Below are 21,023 nucleotides of genomic sequence, written 5' to 3'. Positions count from 1 at the left end.
CAAGTTCGTTGCAGTCGATAGGTATTACTTTGAAGGGGACAACATCAATTTTCAGGAATAAACTTAAATTTTTAATTTTGTGAGTGAATTCCGGAAACTTTGTGATCAAGGTAATATTAAAAAAGTATCGTAGTATTGTTTTCACGAAGAGAAATAGAAATATTATTTATTGCTCCTGCTTCTTAGTTTTCCTTTCAGGAAAGAAATTCATTCAGAAGATTCTAAATAAACTTGAATAAATTAACTTCTCTAATCCAGTTAATTAGCTAAAACCAGCAGTTTCTGGTAAATTTTGTGTCTTGTCATTTGATTGAGCGTAAATTTGTGCAATCTCTTCTCTTCGAAGACTAATTTCGTAATTGCCTGCCAATGAATCAGTAAAAAGTTACAAATACTGAAATAAACTACGTGTTTAAAACAGAAAGTTGAGCAAGTATAGTATATAATTATGAAGTTGTTTTACACATGTTATTATACATGTCAAAACAGTGACTGTTTTATTTACGTCGGTGCTCTACAAGATAATCCACTACTGGTAATACAGGAATTCCTCGATTATTGTGATTCTCGTTTTAATGCAGTCTATAATTTGACCCTAAAATTTCATTTATACACTCTCAATCTTGAAGTTTGTGTTCTTTTACGCAGACTATATGATTTGTACCACAACTTCTTGTTGTGCTTGGGTAATCCAGTGTCCATATTCGGAACACCTCTGATGGTTGTAAGAATACCAGCTTCGTAAGTGCGAGAGTGTATGACTGTTCAGGGAGCGGACTGAATAACATAGGTGGTTAAGGTTATTCATTACCTCCAAATAGTTTGTGTCTAAAACGGTAGATGGCGACACCGTCACCAATGTTAACATATGCAACTAATAAAATTAAAACAATCAAAAATAAAATGAACAATTCAAAAATTAAGCAAAAACGGATATAATCTGGTTAATGGACGTTACAAAATCTAGGGAATGGTACGTGTCGATTTCACTTATTGTTATTAGTTTCATTGTTAGAGGCCACCATTGTTAAGTAAACAATCAACTTTATCTGCCGTACTTTTTACCAGAAACTGACCAAACTTTACACACCCATTTAAGATTGAAATATCTAGGGAATGGTACGTGTCGATTTCACATATTGTTGTTAGTTTCATTGTTGAAGACCACCATTGTTAAATAAACAATCAACTTTATGTGCCACACTTTCTAAAACAAACTGACCAAACTTGGCACACCCATCCGATTAGCACAGATACATCTAGCGAATGGTACCTGTCGAATGTTCGACAGGTTTCATTGTTCGAGGAAACCATTGTTAAACAAACAATTGCTGGATTTTTCCATTGTTAAATAAACAATTAACTTTATCTGCCATACTTTATACTACAAACTAAACAAACTTGGCATACTCATTTACAATTGAGACATCTATGGAACCGTACGTGTCTATTACACTTATTGTTGTTAGTTTCATTGTTAGAGGACATCATTGTTAAATAAAGAATCAACTTTATCTGCCACACTTTCTACCAGAAACTGACAAAACCTTGCACATTCATTTAAGATTGAAATATCTAGGGAAAGATATGTGTCGGTTTCTCATTGTTGTTAGTTTCATTGTTCAAGACCATCATTGTTAAATACACAAGCGTTGGATTTCTACATTGTTAAATAAACGATCATCTTCATCTGCCATATTTTCTAACACAAACTGACCAAACTTGGCGCACCCATCGGATTACCACAGAGATATATACTGAATGGTACCAATCAATTTCTCATATTGTTGTTAGCTTCATTCTTCGAGGCCACCATTGTTAAACAATCGTTGGATTTCTCCATTATTAAATAAACAATCAACTTTATCTGCCATACTTTCTACCACAAACTGACCAAACTTGCACAATCATTTACGATTGAGATGTCGATGGAACGGTACGTGCCGATTTCACTTATTGTTGTTAGTTTCATTCGTAGAGGCCACCATTTTTAAAAAAAAACAATCAACTTTATCTGCCACACTTTCTACCAGAAACTGACCAAACTTTGCACACGCATTTAAGATTGAAGTATCTAGGGAATGGTACGTGTCGATTTCACATATTGTTGTTCTTTCATTGTTAGATGCCACCATTGTTAAATAAACAATCAAGTTTTTCTGCCACACTTTCTACCACAAACTAACCAAAATTTGCAGAATCATTTAAGATTAAGATATCTATGGAATGGTATGGGTCGATTTCACATATTGTTGTTTGTTTCATTGTTAGAGGCCACCATTGTTAAACAAACAATCAACATTAATGGCCATACGTTCTACCAGAAACTGACCAAACTTTGCACACCCATTTAAAGTTGAAATATCTACGGAATGCTATGTGTCGATTTCCCATATTGTTGTTAGTTTCATTGTTGTAAGACACTATTGTTAAATACATAATCGTTGGATTTCTTCATTATTAAACAACAATCAACTTTATCTGCCATATTTTCTACCACAAACTAACCAAACTTGCACAATCATTTACGATTGAGATGTCGATGGAACGGTACGTGCCGATTTCACTTATTGTTGTTACTTTCATTCTTAGAGGCCACCATTTTTAAAAAACAATCAACTTTGTCTGCCACACGTTCTACCAGAAACTATCCAAACTTTGCACACGCATTTAAGATTGAAATATTTAGGGAATGGTACGTGTCGATTTCACATATTGTTCTTTCATTGTTAGATGCCACCATTGTTAAATAAACAATCAAGTTTTTCTGCCACACTTTCTTCCACAAACTAACCAAACTTGCACAATCATTTACGATTGAGATATCTATGGAATGGTATGGGTCGATTTCACATATTGTTGTTAGTTTCATTGTTAGAGGACACAATTTTAAGTAAAGAATCAACTTTTTCTGCCGTACTTTCTACCACAAACTGACCAAACTTTATACATCCATTTAAGATTGAGATATCTAAAGAATAGTACGTGTCGATTCCACATATTCTTGTTAGTTTCATTACTGAAGGCCTACATTGTTAAGCAAACAGTCAACTTTATCTAACACACTTTCTAACACAAACTGATAAATCTTGGCACACCCATCGGATTACCACAGAGATATCAACTGAATGGTACCAATCGATTTCACATGTTGTTAGTTTCACTGTTCGAGGCCACCATTTTAAAACAATCGTTGGATTTCTCCATTATTAAATAAACTATCAACTTTATCTGCCATACTTTATACTACAAACTAACCAAACGTGGCATACTTATTTACGATTGAGATATCTATGGAATGGTACGTGTCGATTTCATTTATTGTTGTTAGTTTTATTGTTAGAGACCGCCATTTTTAAATAAACAATCAACTATATCTGCCATACTTTCTACCAGAATTTTGCATACCCCTTGAAAGTTGAAATATCTACGGAATGCTATGTGTCGATTTCACATGTTGTTGTTAGGTTCATGATTGATGGCCACCATTTTTAAATACAGAATCGTTGGATTTCTCCAGTGTTAAGTATACAGTCAACTTTTGTCTGCCATATTTTCTACCAGAAACTAACCAAACGTGGCACACTCATTTACGATTGAGATATCAATAGAATGGTTCGTGCCGATTTCACATATTGTTGTTAGTTTCATTGTTGAAGGCCACCGTTGTTAAGTAAACAATCAACTTTATCTTTCGTACTTTCTACGAGAAAATGAAGAAACTTTGCACACCCATTTAAGATTGCAGTATCTAGGGAATAGTACGTGTGGATTCCACATATTGTTGTTAGTTTCATTGTTGAAGGCCACTATTCTTAAATAAACAATCAACTTTATCTGCCATACTTTCTAAAACAAACTGACCAAATTTGGCACACCCATCGGATTTGCACAGAGATATCTACTAGTCGATTTCACATATTGTTTTTAGTTTCATTGTTCGAGGCCACCAATATTAAATAAACAATCGTTGGATTTCCCCATGGTTAAATAAACAATCAACATTATCTGCCACACTTTCAACCACAAACTAACCAAACTTGGCACACTCATTTAAGATTGAGGTATCTATGGAATGGTACGTGTCGATTTCACTTATTGTTGTTAGTTTCATTGTTAGAGGCCAGGTTTGTTAAATGAACAATCAACTATATGTGCCATACTTTCTACCAGAAATTGGCCAAACCTTGCACACACATTTAAGATTGAAATATCTAGGGAAACATATGTGTCGATTTCTCACATTGTTGTTAGTTTCATTGTAAAGATCACCATTGTTAAATAAACATTCGTTGGATTTCTACATTGTTAAATAAACGATCAACTTTATCTGCCACACTTTCTACCACAAACTAAGCAAACTTTGCACACTCATGAACGATTGAGATATCTATGGAATGGTATGTGTCGATTTCACATATTGTTGTTCTTTCATTGTTGAAGGCCACAATTGTTAAATAAACAATCGTTGGATTTCCCCATGGTTAAATAAACAATCAACTTTTTCTTACACTCTTTCTACCACAACTAACCAAATTTGGCGCTCTAATTTACAATTGAGACATCTATGGAACAGTACGTGTCGATTTCACTTATTGTTGTTAATTTCATTGTTAGAGGCCACCATTATTAAATAAAGAATCAACTTTATATGCCATACTTTCTAGCAGAAACTGACCAAACCTTACACACTCATTTAAGATTGAAATATCTAGGGAAAGATATGTGTCGATTTCTCATATTGTTGTTAGCTTCATTGTTGAAGACCACCATTGTTAAATACACAATCCTTGGATTTCTACATTGTGAAATAAACGATCAACTTTATCTGCCATACTTTCTACCACAGACTAACCAAACTTTGCACACCCATTTAAGATTGAAATATGTAGGAAATAGTACGTGTTGATTTCACATATTGTTCTTAGTTTCATTGTTGGAGGCCACCATTGTTAAATAAATAATCAACTTTATTTGCTATATTTTGTACCAGAAACTGACCAAACTTGGCACACCAATCGGATTACCACTGAGATATCTAGGGAATGGTACTTGTCGATTTCACATATTATTGTTAGTTTTATCGTTTAAGGCCACAATTGTTCAATAAATAATTGCTGGATTTCTCCATTGTTAAATAAACAATCAACTTTATCTGCCATACTTTTTACCACAGATTAACCAAACTTAGCACATTCCTTTACGATTTAGATATCTATGAAATGGTACTTGTCGATTTCACTTGTTGTTGTTAGTTGCATTGTTAGAGGCCACCATTGTTAAATAAACAATAAACTTTATCTGTCATACTTTCTACCAGAAACTGACCAAACTTTGCGTACCTATGTAAGATTGAAATATCTATCCTATGGTTAATGTCGATTTCACATATTGTTTTAATTACGTTGTTGGAGACTACCATTGTTAAATAAACGATTCACTTTATTTTCCATACTTTTTACCACAAGCTGACCAAACTTGTCATATTTACAATTCAGATATCTAGAGTGGTACATGTCGATTTCTCAAATTGTTGTTAGTTTCATTGTTGGAGGCCTCCATTTTTAAATAAACAGTAAACTATTTTCCATACTTGCTACCAGAAACCAAGCAAACTTTGCTTACCTATTTACGATTGAAATATCTATGGAATGATACATGTCGATTATCAAGGGCTAACAAGCTCTAGCCAAATTGTGTGTAATACATCAGTATGCGTTGGGATCAAACGATAATTATTCGTGATCAAACGAGCTGGACAAATTCCGATTGAATTTGTTTTCATGGTGGCTGTGGTGGAGGGGCTAACAGGTCATCGGTAAATGTTATTGTTCGGAAAATGGAATAGTAAATATATATATATATATATATATATATATATATATATATATATATATATATATATATATATATATATATATATATATATATATATATATATATATATTTCATTCAGAACTTTGTTGCGCCAGAACTTGTTTATAGCCAGTGTGAACTAGTTGTGTGCCTCCAGATTTTTTTTTTTTGTCTCAGGTGGAGCGGGATGGCCCCCTACAGCGTTCCTAGAATTACACTCTAAAAGCCCACAGTGTTCCTAGAATTGCACTCTAAAAGCCCCTCCCATACAACTGACCTGTGCTTCCCAGCAGACACCTCACATTTGAACTCTGTTGAGATTCTATGTAAGTTTGTCGGCTGTACGTACAAATTCAGAGAATAAACATGTATTAGGGAATGAGAAGTTCTCGAAATAAATTTGCAAGCTGAATATTTTTTGCGACATAAGTGAAGAGTAATTATATACCCTTGAAGAGTACCCTGGAGAGTAAGAAAGCTCTAAGCAAAATAATCATTGAATAAATAGCAATGTAATCACAGTAATGTGTATATATGGCATGTTGTATTTCTACCAGATTGTCAGAGCACTAATTATCTCATTTTTTGATGTGAGCGATCTCGCTATCGAATTTCCAGAAGAACATTAAAAAAAAGTTGTATTTAGGTCTATTCCATTTTAAACAAACGAAATACGTTGCGTAAAAGAATTTTCCATGTTAAAATATTTGATGGGTAGAGTAGTTTGTGTGGGATTTGATTGTTATTGCATGTATCTATTGCATGCTGAATGGGTAGCTGGGAAAGCAGCCAGGATATTCATTCTGACGGTTGCAAGCCCATGAAAATACAGAGCAACAGTTACTCCAAGGGAGTAGATAATAGATAAAAATTCTTAAAACAACCGTGGGGGAGAGAGCCGAAAATTTGGGCCAGAATCACCTGTATACAGCTCTCATTGTTGAGACACTAAAATTTTTCAATTACTCGTATACGAAAGATAAACATTACGAAACTATTTTTATTTATTTATTTATTTATTTATTTACTTATTCCTCGGGGGGTAGTCTATCTCAGAAAATTACGATTAGCATAATTCTATGTTTCAGGAGTGCGCTTCGAACCCACCCCCCAGAGGCGGTTTTTTGGGCGGGCGAACTATACCTTGTCCGCAGGTCCACACATTAATTAAAGTATATGTAACACACATGTACGTGTGTGTGTGTGTATGTGTATGTATATATATATATATGTGTATATATGTATGCTAAATGTAAAATATTTTTGAACCAATGTTTCCAATCCAAATAATAGAGCCCCACGGCTCCAACTCGCCAAGGGCTCCATAAGAACAAATTCCGCCTGTGTCACCTTCTACACATCAGTGACTATGCCCATAGTATATTCTATGATAACAATTGACTGAATGTGCTTTTCAAGTTTCACTTTTTTGGAAAGAGAATGCGTAAGACTCTCTTAGTGTTCCAACGAGACGGAACTCGACTCTTTGAAGCGAGACACGATACAATACGAAACTTTTTGTGAAATGTCTCGTCTCGTGTCTCGAAAAATACAAACACAGTTTCTGAATTTGCTTAAAAATTTATTAACCCGGAATAAATTATTTGTCTTCGAAATGTATACCATCTTTTATTATTTCAAATGATACAAATGATTCAATGTTTCAAATCCTACAAAGAACAGGGAATACCTAAAGAATTTTTTAAAAATGATTCTTACAAACAGCTTTCACTGTTTTCAATTTTTCAATCGATTCAAGTTTAATTATTTTGTGATAGTGCTCTAGATTCAAATACAAATGTAAAGCGTTCATTGAGATCAGTGTTTCAGAAAATTTTATTCCGGGGGCTGGTGGAGATATCTACGTATAAAAATCCTGTTATAGAAGTACAAGTAGAAGTGGCAATTTTATCAGTAACTAACTATTGTTTCATTGTCTTTCTCGTTCCGAACCAAGACAGAAACGTGTCAGCCTTTCTCGATACTGAGTTTTGAAAAGATGCTGATTTGACAACAAAATTTATCTTTTTTATTGTTTTATGATGTTATTCGAAGCTAAACCATTTTCTAATTGGGAAAGTTACATAGGCCTCCTTATTTGTTGAAGTGACGCCAGGGGTTCTGAAAAAAGGATATCAGAATAAATGGAAAAATCTTGCCTTTCGACTGTACTGACGGTATTGACAAATGTTCCTATCGAAGTAATTACTGGTTCAGTCGAATCTAAGCAGCCGTTGCTGGAAGATTGCAGTCGTGTTGTGTGTTGTGCTACCAAACAAAACTTGGTTAAAAGTTGTAATTTTAACCACTTGGTATAACAGCTCTTTTTGTGGGCCTCAGCCTTTCTGGTGTTGCCACGAGACGAGACAGAACCATTCGATATGAGACGAGACGACACAGCCAGAAATCTCGTCTTGTCTCGTGGCAACACTAGACTCTCTAGATATGTCAGTAAAAGGAATGACAACGTTCCTCACGGAGCACGTGTTAGCTCTCAGCCTCTTTCTTTCACTGATGTTTGTTTACATAGTAGATGAATATATAGAGAGTAACAAAAGGATGAGATATGCAGATTCTCCTGAAACCACATTAAAATTGTAGCAGTATTTGGAGCTTGTTATAAATGGATGTACCGCGGAACTAAAATAATTCTTGGAATTGATCATACAGTATTGATATAAAAAAAACATGGAAACAAGTAAAGACAAAGAACTGAAATCTTGAATTTGTTTTCAAAATACAGAAATCTCAAAGGAATATCTGTTTAGCCGACTTTAATTGTAAACGAATTTTGAATAAATTTGCATTCCCTGAATTCTTATACATAAAAAATAGAAATTTTTCTTTTAGCGTACGAATGAGAGGCTTTAGGAAATTAGGCCAAGATAATTAAAATGATACTGTCCTTTACAAAATTTAAGGGATACTGTTCTTTACCATGATCGAAAAAGCATCAGTCAAACTATAAAGGTCAATGGTAGCTTTTGTCATTTCTTACGACCACTATATGCACCTTATTGCGAAAAATTTATTCGTATTATAAAACCGCTATCGTTCAATAAATGTCAAATTTAATAGATCTTAAAGATGAAATTGTCATTACCTCTGTCGCATAATATATTCTAGCTTTGGGACCTATGTCATTATATGACTTTCACGATAAGTGACAAGAAGAATATAAATCCCAAGTTCAAAACGTAAGGAAAGAAACCGGCTGTTCGCCCTTCAAATTATAAAAAATGTACCAAAATGGTTGAAATTATGATTTTGTATTTCTTTACGAGAGAGAAGAATAAAAATAAAAATTGGAGCAATTGTGTATGTATAAGGCCACTATCTTCTTCAAGTTACTAAACTAACTTCAAGTGTTTCAACCATTTTTGACACATATCTCGAAAACTTTTAGTGATATTAGAGGCAAGAATACGTGGTTGATAATGAGCTTTTTAATTATGTCACAATACTTTTGAACTTTACCTTATGAGAAATGGCATATTCCAAAAATAATTCAGTACCACCCTAACCTGAATTTTACCAAAAGATTAGCGAAAGTGATACGGTGTGCGTCGTCCAGAGTTTAATTCCCGGTGTGGCACTCAAACATTGCTGTGTTGACCAAACATCGAGAGAAAAGTTGGGAAACTAAAAGATAACGAACTTCAATCTAGACAGCCGGCTACGTTGGGTGTAGTTGTGCTGACCACTAACATAAGCCCGCTGCAGACTCAGATCACAAGGGACTGTTGCGCCAGGAGTTTATATATATGTATATATTGGTGTTATTATTTTACCTTACCTCTCAGTAGCGTAAGTAAGGACGAATGGGCCTCCCCGCAAAAATGTTAAACGGACCCCCTCTATCCACATCCATGAGGCACGTAAAATTTACAGAGAACAGTTTTGACTTTATGTTCTATCAGTGAGTCACAACTTGCTCATATGCAAAAAAAAAGCACATTATTATTATTATTATTATTGTGCTATAGTTTTCGTCTATTCTTCTGTACCAACCTCGAGAGTCTACGACATTTTTAATGAGATGTAGTCGCCCCACTTTTTGTTGTTTGGTTCGATGCTGGTTTCACTGTCCTTTTCCCATCTTTGAAATACATAAGCACTGCAGATCGCGAAAACTCGACAAGTCGCGCTGTTTCCGAAATGAAGCTCCCAGCCATTTAGTCACCCTGATATATCGTCGTCCTTCCCCATTCAAGGCACAAGCACCACACTGACTAATCGAGTGAGATTCTTGTCGTGTTTGGCGCGCGGTTGTGATATGCCTTGTAGCTCTTATCTCAGCCCGATGATTTCGTTCAAAAAGTAGCGAGTGGTCATAATGTTTTCGCTGGTCAGTATAAGTTTTGTTGGCATTTAATTTACTAAATAATCGCTCAGGTGTTACCGTCTTCACAGGTAAAAATGATATATAGTTGAAACATCACATAATTTTTAACATCCTAACATTATAAAGTTTAACTTCGAAACTGAAATGGGCCTCTCAATGTTGCGGGCCCTGCAGGCCCTTTAGTTGCACCACAGCATTCTCTCTACTCAGAAGGATAGGGACAAATAGAAAAAAATCAAAATTTATTCTGTCCATTTTTCAAGCATCATACACTTCATGAAAAAAAAAATCATATAATACTGATATGTAAGAAAATATTGGTATTGTTTGTTTTCTGTATACAAAGAACCATTTAGGTTTTTTATCTCATATTCTGGTAATAATCGAAAAAAAAGAAAAGAGCTTCATGTGATAAACGGACGAAAGAAAATTTGTCAACGCGATGCGAATGACGCTCTTTGCAACCTAATTTACGTTTTTCGTACAAAAACTCTATTCCTACCTGCAAAAAGAAAAGATTTCTGTTACCCGTCAATGGTTGAGATTTTGCCCTGCGGCTGAACAACACGGCTTGCTGACTGACTGCAGGTGCACGAAGGAAAAAAAAATGTTGGATTCCTCTCCCCGCCCACTTCAATTGTGGATATCCTGGACACATTTAAACTGAGCGGTACGATCTTTCAGTTCTTCCCAGTAGAGGTACCAGCAGTGATTGCTAAATGAAAAAGTGAGCATCTGGTGGCGAAAAGGCGAAGTGCTCGGACAAGGGGGTGGGCACAGTAACCTTAACGCATCGATACAGTACCCGAAGATTCCGGCTTCAAGTCTCGGTCCAGTGATGCACTTTTTCACTCTTCTTGTATCATTGAATTCCCACCTATAGAAGGATTGCTGTGTTAAAAATTGGTTGTTTCTTCTATTTGTTAATATAATTATAATACAACCGTCAGAGGTGTCCTAAACGTGGACACTGGATTATTCAAGCACAACAGGAACTTCTGGTACATACCATGAGGTTTGAGTGAAAGAACGTCAATAACAAGAATGAGAGAGTGTAGAGCTGTTCGGGGAGCGGACTACGTAGTAGTTAACGCATCGGCACAGCACGCTGAAGATCCCAGGCTCGAGTTCTGGTTGTCATGCCTTTTTTCAGTCTTTGTCTTCTATGATTATTTGCTATGCTTAAATTAAATAAAGTAAATACATTCCGTCATAATAATTACATTTACATACTTACTGAGCTTTTTAAGTTTTGCTCTGCACGGTAATGTTACTTGTATATTTATTTTGCTCAAAGTATTTCTTACACCAATTGAACTAAAACCAATATATTGAATGGCTTTTTTTTTTCTAGTTATGAGTTTTGCATTAGTCTTCGTTCAACTTTGCTATGATATAAATAATTATCGTATACGATAAAATTAAATAAAAATACCGTGTAAGATGAAAAAAGTATTTTCTAATAGTGGTACAGGTTGACATGCAAGAATCCGGCAATCTCCGAACCTGAAGAGTGCCGGATTTTGGATGATTATATATGTTATGTATATTTAACAGAAAATAACTTCCAGTATATTCCTTTAAAGAAACAAAGTTAAACACTTAACGAAATGCAAATGAAATTTTAATGTTTACCAGTTAAATAAAACAGTACTACAGAATTTTAGTTCAACTGAATAAAATAGTTCTACAGAATTTTAATTCGACTAAATAAAGATAGTTCCTCAGAGCTACAGCACGATCGAAACAAGCATCAACTCCAGAAAACAGTGAACGTGCCGACGCGGCAAAATTGAAAATGCGCTCCTATACTCACGTTAGAAATATGCCGGATTTTTGCATGTCAACCATTATTTGAAAAATTTTGCAAACAAGCACTTTTTAAATGTTAAAATTTGCATTTTTAGTTCACTAATTTATAATAAATATAAAAGAATGCACGAATTTATAATAAATATAACATGTTAAGGTTCGCGTTTTTAACACACTTGGAATTTTACGCACAAATTTACTATAAATTTAAAATGTAAAAATTTTTTTTATAACGCACTAATATATAATAAATACGTTAAAATTTTCCTTTTTAATACACTAATTTTATACTTTTATACTTTACTTATTATATATACTATTATACTTTGTATTTGATTTTTCAGATTCTACTCAAGTGTGGGCTCCGTGTGTGCGAGTAATAGTTACGGCGACGACTGTACCTGGACTGAAAGTTGGAACATTATTTATTGTAACGTGCACTGGAGGAACTATAGGAAGGCAAGGAGACCACGCCATTTTGATTCCGGATCCAAATATTAGTAAGGTATGGTGTTCCATGTTCATAATTTTCTATACTTCCCTTTAGTTTATACGTCACTATCTAATTCTATGGCCTATGCAACAGAAGGTTCAATGTCGCATTCACAAGCACTCTGCGTTGACTTCTTCATTAGCTATTTGGATCCAATTTCTACTGTGTATTTCTGCTTCTGCGAGATCCATCTTAATAATGCCCTCCCATCTACGCCTAGGTCTTTCTAGTGGCATTTTCCCTATTGGGTTTCCAGTTAAAATTTTAAAAGCGTTCCTTCTTTTTCCCATTCTGGCTACATGACGTGTCTACCTCCTCCGCCTCGTAGACTTAATAACCCTAACAATGCAAGTAAACAGTGTAAACTATGCAGTTCTTCGTTATGAAGTTTTTCCGTCCCGCTTGAGTCTGAATATTCGTCTCAGAATTGTATTTTGAAATATTTTCAACCTGCGAACTTCCTTCAAAATCAGTACCCTGTTTCGCAACCATGCAGCATAACAGGCATAATTGTCGTTTTATATATTTCTAAAGCTTCAAATTCTTCGACAGAATTAGCGAATACAGAGAGACTGAATAATAACACGAATTCCCTGGTTTTAGTCGATATTCAGTTTCTCTATAGATATGGTTTTGGTCTGATAATGCTGATCCTAGATACTTAAAAGTGCCCACTTCGTCAAAAGTACTACTTGATATTTCATTGTATCCTTAATTTGCAGTATTACAGTTACATCAAATTTCCATGTTTAATTAAACCTTTGCATTTCTTTCTATTGTTCTTATATCATTTCCTATAAGATTTATATCACCAGCATAAGCCATAACCTTGGTGAGTGCCATTCAACACTAGGCCCTGCTTGCTATCTTTATTTTTATTTATTTATTTTTTTAAGGATATAGCGTACTCCACAGGGTGGCGAACGTACTCCACAGGGATATCATTCATGCTGATTTCATGCACATTGTCAATGTTCTCCTGAGCTTGTGCTTCAACGGGCCTTTCTGACCGAGTGTCATCTTCAATGGAGGTTATGCTCATTTTAAATTCGGCTGCCCATTTCTTCACTGTGACATATGAAGAAGTATTATCACCTAAAGTACCAACCATGTCGGTGTGGATCTCCTGCTGTTTTAAACCTTTCTTGTGGAGATATTCAATAACAGCTTTCGCCTTCAATTTTTCCATTTGATCACACTTTTCTCACTCTCCTGTCTTTCTGGACTAGTAACAACAGCATAAAAGTCCTGGACCTATAACAATAGAATAAAAATATATTAATACCCAATTTGGTATGACATCATAGGAAGGTTTAATAAGTACGGCCTTAAATTATTACATGTCTAGTTCTAATACTTCTTGGTTAGTCGTAGAATTTATGTAACAACCCTCGTACATATGGGATCAATCTTGCTAACAGTATGTTTCAGAGAATTTCATAAGATGTTGAGAAAAGAGAGAGATGCGTCGATAATTATTACAGTTAATTTTATCGCCTTTCTTGTAAATTAGAACCATGATTGATTCCTTCCAATCTTGTAGCAATTCGTGGCCCGGTATAGCGTGGTCGCTAACGCTTTCGCCTTTGGTGCAAGCGATCCCGATTCCCGGTAGAGAGACTCGATTGAAAACATGTGACAGTTTTTTTCAGGCCAGCCATTTTGAGTGTTTTTTTTGGGGGGGGGGGTTCCTCATTTACCCCAGGCAAATGCCGGGGTGGTACCTAAAATAATAGTCCCAGGCTGCTTCCTTCCTTCCCCAGTCCTTTTTTCCTCTCCAATTTCTCCAGGTAGTGCGATCACCGAGGGACGTCATTCCTCATGTGTGTGACGAGCTAACATGGCTACAGATGCCAAAAGCCTAGAAATCTAGTCCATAATCACTAATCTTGAAGCAATTCCTCCTTGTTTCAGAAGAGGAGAATGAATATATGTGTGTCGTTGTAGTCTCGTTCTACAGTTCGTACAATTAACTCATTGGAAATTCCGTATACACCCGGAGACTTGTGTTTCTTTATAGCAATTTCTATTTCTGTTCGGTTAGAATGGAGTATAAAATTCTTCTGTATGCATTTCACTTTCTCTACAAATATTATTTTTTGGTTACGTATTTAGCAAATTGTCAAAGAAATATTTCCATCTATTCAAAATAATATCCGTATCCGTGAGAATTGTTTCGTATGCCTTCTTTAATATATAAGCGTGAGGGCAATAGTTTTTCTTAAATTCGCTTATACCTTTATACATGTTCCGATATTTTTGTTTTTACTGTTGTCATCAAGTTCAAAAATTTTACCCTTAAAAGCCACGTTTCTTTGTTCTAAAAATTTTGGAAATTTCCCGTCTATTGTCTTCGAAATTTTGTGCAGTTCTATCTAAATTTTGAACCAACGCAGTTTTACCTATTTTCTCTCCTGTGCTAGTTCAGTGCATTCCTGATCAAACCGTGGTTTGTTTCTGTGTAATTCAATGTGCCACAGATTTTCTTCTCTTGCAGTTTTAATATTATCCCTAATTTTAACTCTTGTGTTCTCAACGCTTTTGCATTCCGAGCCTTCTAAAACCGAGAACCTATTCTATACTTCAATCTAGTACTTTTCTCTTACTTAACCCTCCTCTAATTCCTTTAAATTAAACTTTTGTGTTTACAAATGTTGATTATTTCCTCTTTTCAATGATAATCTCTCCTTTGTTATCACTGCCACCAGGCAGTGGTCAGTATCACAGTCAGCTCCTCTAAACGACGAATATGTTACGCTAAACTGTCTTTTTCTATCTAGTAAACATGATCAATTTATATCGATTCATTTGATGAAGTCCGAGTATATTTATTACTGTCGCAATGTGAGAATTTTGTACTCTTTATAATAAGATTTTTGGATGTTGCAAAGTTCACGAGTCTAACTTGTCATTACTTTCCTCATGCAGACTTTCATTCCGTATAATTGGTTTGAAAATATCCTCTTGTCATACTTTTGTATTGAAATCCCTTAACAGAATTTTCATATGGAATTTTAGGAATTGGTCAAATACAGTTTCTACTTCTTCATAAAAAACAATTTTATGTAGTCATTCTTACCTGCTATGGAACATGTTCATTTAGAACAATAATATGACAACACCTACTTTTAAGAGTAATGATGAAAAGCATATATTAAAAAAAATAACACGTTTAATTGCCAATACTATTTGTTAGTGAAAGAGAAACCCTATTTCTATTTGGTGATTTTTATTTCGTTCCATAAAAGAAAAGAAAAGTAACATTTTCGGTCTGTACCGCTCTGTCTTTTTTAATTTTCTGTCAAATCTATCCTGTATTCCTCTAACTCATTCGTCACAGATATTAATGCCCGTAATATACAAGTATAAAGAAAGCTTTATATCAGGGTTTGAAAAACCCGGACTTTTTTGAAAAAGCCCAACCCACCTGGGTCCATATGGGTTTTTTCGGGTATTTTCGGGTTTAATTGGTTTTTTTCGGGTTTAATCGGGTTTTTTCGAAATATTTCAATGTCTTTGGAGTAAAAGTGTTAAAATGTGATTTATATTTCATGATTGTCATTGTCACAACTTGCAACAATTTTCTACTTACTGCTGTTTTGAAAAAAATGGCCGCCATTTTGAAATTTTACATTCGATCGCCGAGATAGTCTATACAGCAAATTTAGCATATCTCGTGCTTCCACCGTCAAAATTTCAACTTAAAAAACTGAAAATTGCTCTTCGTAGTGTGGATACTCGCTGTTTTGAAAAAATGGCCGCCATTTTGATATTTTACGTTGGTATGCCGCCAAAATCTATACAGGAAATTTAGAGCGTCTCGTGCTTGTATTCTGAAAATTTTAATTTAAAAGGCCGAAAGTTGTACCCTGTAGTGTGTGTGGTAGAGGCAGACAAACGAGTTAAGTTGATTTTGTGTTTAACGCCCCTTTCAGCAGCGAGACAATATGAGACGGGACCTATTGATTAACGTGGAATCCGAACTACATGAGCTACCTTGGGGAAGCAAACCCGGGTCCCACACCGAAGACGCGTACACTAACCGCATAGCTATGAAGGAGCTCGGCAGACAAACGAACAATTGTAGATCAAGTCATTCAGAAGCCTGACTGAAGTTCGCCAAATATGAATACTAAAAGGGGTCTATTAATTTAAAACAAAGATACAATTCATGTTGTATGAAATAAATAAATGTTTTAAAATGTCTTATATGAAATTAACATCTTCCAGCGTAAATAAACCTGCCATATTCTCTCCATGAGAATACGGGACACCTCAGATTCCCCCCCCCCCTCCCTCAACTTTCCAACACAATGCAATGAAGTGTAGTCTGGTAATGAACAAAAGTATAATAAGCCGCAATGGCTCAGTGGTAGGACGTTCACCTCTAGTGCATGGGGTTCCTAGTTCGATCCCAGCTCGCGCCAAGTGAGCTTTGTGGTGGACAAACACCTTGTGCGTGGGTTTTCTCGGGATTCTCACGTTTCCTTCTATTTTCTTCATTCCGTCATTTCATTCATTTCTCATCATCGCCATCACCTTGAGCATAGCAGGCATAACCGTGAGACTAAAACTGAAAGATTTCATTTTATTTATTTATTTTTTTCAGAATACGTATAATAGGCGAAAGTTCACTAAGCAGCAGCTGCTTTTCTCTGTTCGTACCCTGCAATTAATTGTATAGACTGAAGATGCCTAAAACCTTAAGATGTGCTATAAAAATGCTTTACAGGACAACAATATCCAAATTATTTAAATCAGCGGTACAATCTACTTTCAATATTTTTCGCGCGTTTAGCAATATTTATTTACATGGCTGTATTTGCCAAAATTACGTTCGTCAGTTTAATCTGATGAAAAGATGATTTTTCTCCTTGTGTCGTGTGTAATTGTCAGGACCAGATTTACATTTTTCTAAGACCTGAACCAAAGCACACTTCTGTGTCCCTAGCCTCTGAAAAAGATTATAATTCTTGTTAACTTATCTAATGTGTTGCTGAAGAAAAGGTTAGTCATCTTCCCTGTGTTTGTAAATGTAGAAACACTCAGTCATCTTTTTTCTTTCTTTCTTTTTTTTTTCTTTTTTTTATGTTTCGGAGAGTATTCGAGTTTCCATCAAGTACAATAGAAAAAGTAGCATTGCAAATTTCGCTCGCTATCAAGTCGAACAGGGTGGTGTTATAACTTCCTCGAAACTGACATGCAATAGCGTATTGTTCATTCACTAATTACAGGATTCCCAGCCAATGTCAGAATTTTTTGTTTTTCACTTTTCGAATAAGCTGATATTGATAGCAGAAATGGAACGGAGTTAAAATACGGGACATTTCCCCGTCCCGACTAAATTTACGGGGGCACGGGACACTCGGGCCCCAAAACGGGACATTCCCGTTTTTTACGGGACGTATGGCAGGCTTAAGCGTAAAATAAGTAGTTTTATTGTTGAAGTATTCATTTCCGATCCTTCTGCGTTTAATTCAAAAAATTTCCCGAACACTTTTTTCACGGCGTGTACATCAAAACTTCCATTAGTACGGAAATTTGAACTCAGCACTTGAAATATTAAGCGTTACATAGTCTTCGGAACCCCGAGCATTACTAAGCTTCTTAAATTTGAAAAGAATTTTTACGCTATTGCTGGTGTTGATTCTACAGAATGCTTATTTGAAGAGTAGCAACAAATGACTGAACTAAACTGTTGTTGTTGGAAAACCTAATTTTAGTTGAAGAACCTTGTATTTTACATCAAAGGTAAGAGATAATACTAATAGATTTAATAATGTATTTACATATGTATTATTAGTACCGGCACCTATGACTTTAAATCCGTCAAACGTATGAGTGATAATGTCCCTCGGTGTCGCCAAGTCGACGAGCATACTATTCACGGAAAATATTTTCTAAAGTACAAAATTGCTTATTTTGCTTCAAATAGGCTATAAGCATAATCCATACATTAATTTGTTCTATAACTATCTCAAGCTAAGGTAAGTTTTTTTAAAAAAAAAAAATCATTTAGTGCATTCAGAACTTTATAAAGGTCTTAATGTTGAATATTGTTGTATACCTTAACGTGGAAGCTTCTAATTCGCCCAAGGAAAGTCTAAAATTTGATAAAAATCACGTACAATGTGATCACCTTAGTTGTATCAATAATATACTAACAAATAGGTCAAAAACCCAAGTGGGTTTTAAAGTGGGTTTTTTCAGGTGGGTCCAACCCGAAAAAACCCACTGGGTTTTTTCGGGCTGGGCCCACTTGGGCAAACCCTGCTTTATATTCCATGTTTCAAATCTTGTGCCCGTTTTACTTTGCTGAGGTCGTGTCGAACTATCAGGCATAGTCCGAGTCTTGTATCAAAGTTCGTGAACGAGTTTCGTCGAAAGTGTCATTCATGCATAATCAGATGAAAAATGACTTAGGACACTAACGAAATAGTTGATGCAGGCAACCGGGCATAATCAGTATAGAAACATCAATAAAAAAAATTAAAAAAAGGAGGTAGGGGGTTTTGGGATAATACGAGATTAATAGCAAGATGATACTCCATCACATCTTGAAGTTTTAGAGGAAAAACAACGCAGCAAAATGGTTTTAAATGAATTTCTCCAGAAGTGAGTAATTCATAGTATCTGCTTATCAAGAAGCTTATTATGGTGAAAGTAGTAGTTTATTTTCGAGAATTTATCACCCGTGATTCTGTAACAAAATCTCTTTTAACCTAATACACAGTGGTAATTTGGTCAGTTATTAGAATGAGGTAGAAAATGTTGATTTACGTTTTGAAAATTGTGTTTATTTGTTGACATATAGTAAGGTGTAGTTTTCCCCTTGACATTAATACATGTGGTTCAACAATGTTTTAAAGCTTTTTTGTACCGCGACGAAGAGATTCCCCTAGGCTTACAAAATACTCCTCCACTAATACTGTAAGCTCTTCGTCTGAAGAAAATCGGGACTTTTTGGTGACCTGTTATTAGTCTAAAATCTTGTATATAGTATTCAGTGGTGATGTTTTTACCAGGTGCAAGTTAGTGAAAAGAATACTTTTTGCATCCCAAACATTTGAAATCATGATCTTTCCGACAGACTTTTCCTTATGGTCTCTATTGGAGGTGGAGAATCAGGATGTTTTCATTGCTTTGACTTCTGTATCGTGTTCGGAGGGTAATAGTGACTTAAACCGGACAAGTTGTTCTTTATAGATTTGCATTCTGATTCTTACCTAGTTAAGTATCAGCAGTTGGAGCACCGATCCTACAGTCAGTTTCTTCATTCTCAAATCTTCCGTTAAAATGTATTGTTTACATTCTGCAATATCACTCTCACAACTAATTGGTGATTCTGGAGCAGCATATCGTGTAATTTTTGCATGTTTAGTGTAGTGACAAATTGTGGTCGTCCACTTTACTGTGTTTATATATATATATATATATATATATATATATGTGTGTGTTTCTTTTATACTCTTCTTCACCAAATATTTAATGACCTCTTGGATTCAAAATTCGTATTTGTTCTAAAACAAATATTCGTGTACTGTAATTATACAATTGGTTACTTGCAATTTACGTTGTGGTCACTGGTTTAAATATTTATTTTTATTCTTTGGCCATGGGTGAAGATGGTCCGTAATAATAAGTATTCAATTTGAAACTAGTGTTGTCATCTCCAGGTCTGAAGTTTCCAAATGACCTTGTATATAGTACGTATATTATCTAGTACTTTTATAGTGGGTTTAGTGTTTTTTCGAAGATATTCTGGTAATTACCAGAAGCCTACTCTCTCTACATACAAAAGAATAAATCCATTGACTCAAATCATTAGTTTACTCATCACCGGATTTCTGAAGTCGTTAACCCTAGCTGTAAATTAGACGAGGTTTTGCAAAATGCAAACCCTAAAGGGAGAGAGAACTGTAGTTTTTAGACAATATATCTTCTGAGAGGTGTTTATCATCAGAAACGAAAGTGTTGTGTTTTCAGGACAACATCCCTGAAGGCATTGTTGGTAAGGTGACTCAAGATGTGATGAAAAGAAGCCATTTGAAGTATGTGTATAACTGCAACAAATCCATATTTTAAAATATAAAAGGAGAACTTGGACCAGTGTGAGCCAAATGGTTATGTGAAGTTTTGTATGATTCAAACAGAATAAAAGGAAGTAGAAAAGACGTTATCAGTATGAGGTGTGTTGAGGCGAAAGGTGTTTTATGTAAAATTTTGAAGTTTTTATTGAAGGTACGTCAGAAGAAGTAGGCTAGATGACCCATCTATTTTGTTGATTAACTGAAAATACGGTGAGCTTTGGGAAACCTAGTATCTTCATTCCCAAAAGCAAATCTATTGTGGTTGAAAATCAGCATGAACATGGTGTGGGTGAACAGAGAAGAATATATAATGCCGTTGTTAATTTTGGAGCGATAAACAGTATTCGTATTGGTCAGAAAATAGTGGAAAATTTCAAATCTGCTCGAAAATATAGAGTTTGGAAGAATCTAGTAAAAGAGTACAAGA

The 21,023-nt window shown here is 35.1% G+C and overlaps 1 protein-coding gene across 5 annotated transcripts in view; it reads left to right on the top strand.

Annotated features, from left to right (window-relative positions):
• The window catches only part of LOC145677210 (uncharacterized), a 331,567-nt gene that overhangs the window by 53,520 nt on the left and 257,024 nt on the right, over window positions 1-21,023 (top strand). For all 5 annotated transcript variants that reach the window (XR_014129705.1, XR_014129706.1, XR_014129699.1 and 2 more), the window contains exon 7: window positions 12,358-12,518. Coding sequence is in view for 2 of the 5 variants with exons in the window: in XM_081747820.1 (XP_081603946.1) it covers window positions 12,358-12,518 (161 nt within the window). In the remaining 3 variants the exon portion in view is untranslated. The remainder of the gene's footprint in view (window positions 1-12,357; window positions 12,519-21,023) is intronic.

The sequence above is a fragment of the Thermobia domestica genome, chromosome 2, assembly GCF_964235325.1.
Source record: "Thermobia domestica chromosome 2, izTheDome1.hap1.1, whole genome shotgun sequence".
Lineage (NCBI taxonomy): Eukaryota > Metazoa > Arthropoda > Insecta > Zygentoma > Lepismatidae > Thermobia > Thermobia domestica.
Note: the sequence above shows the minus strand (reverse complement) of the source record. Positions and strands in the feature narration are given on the sequence as shown.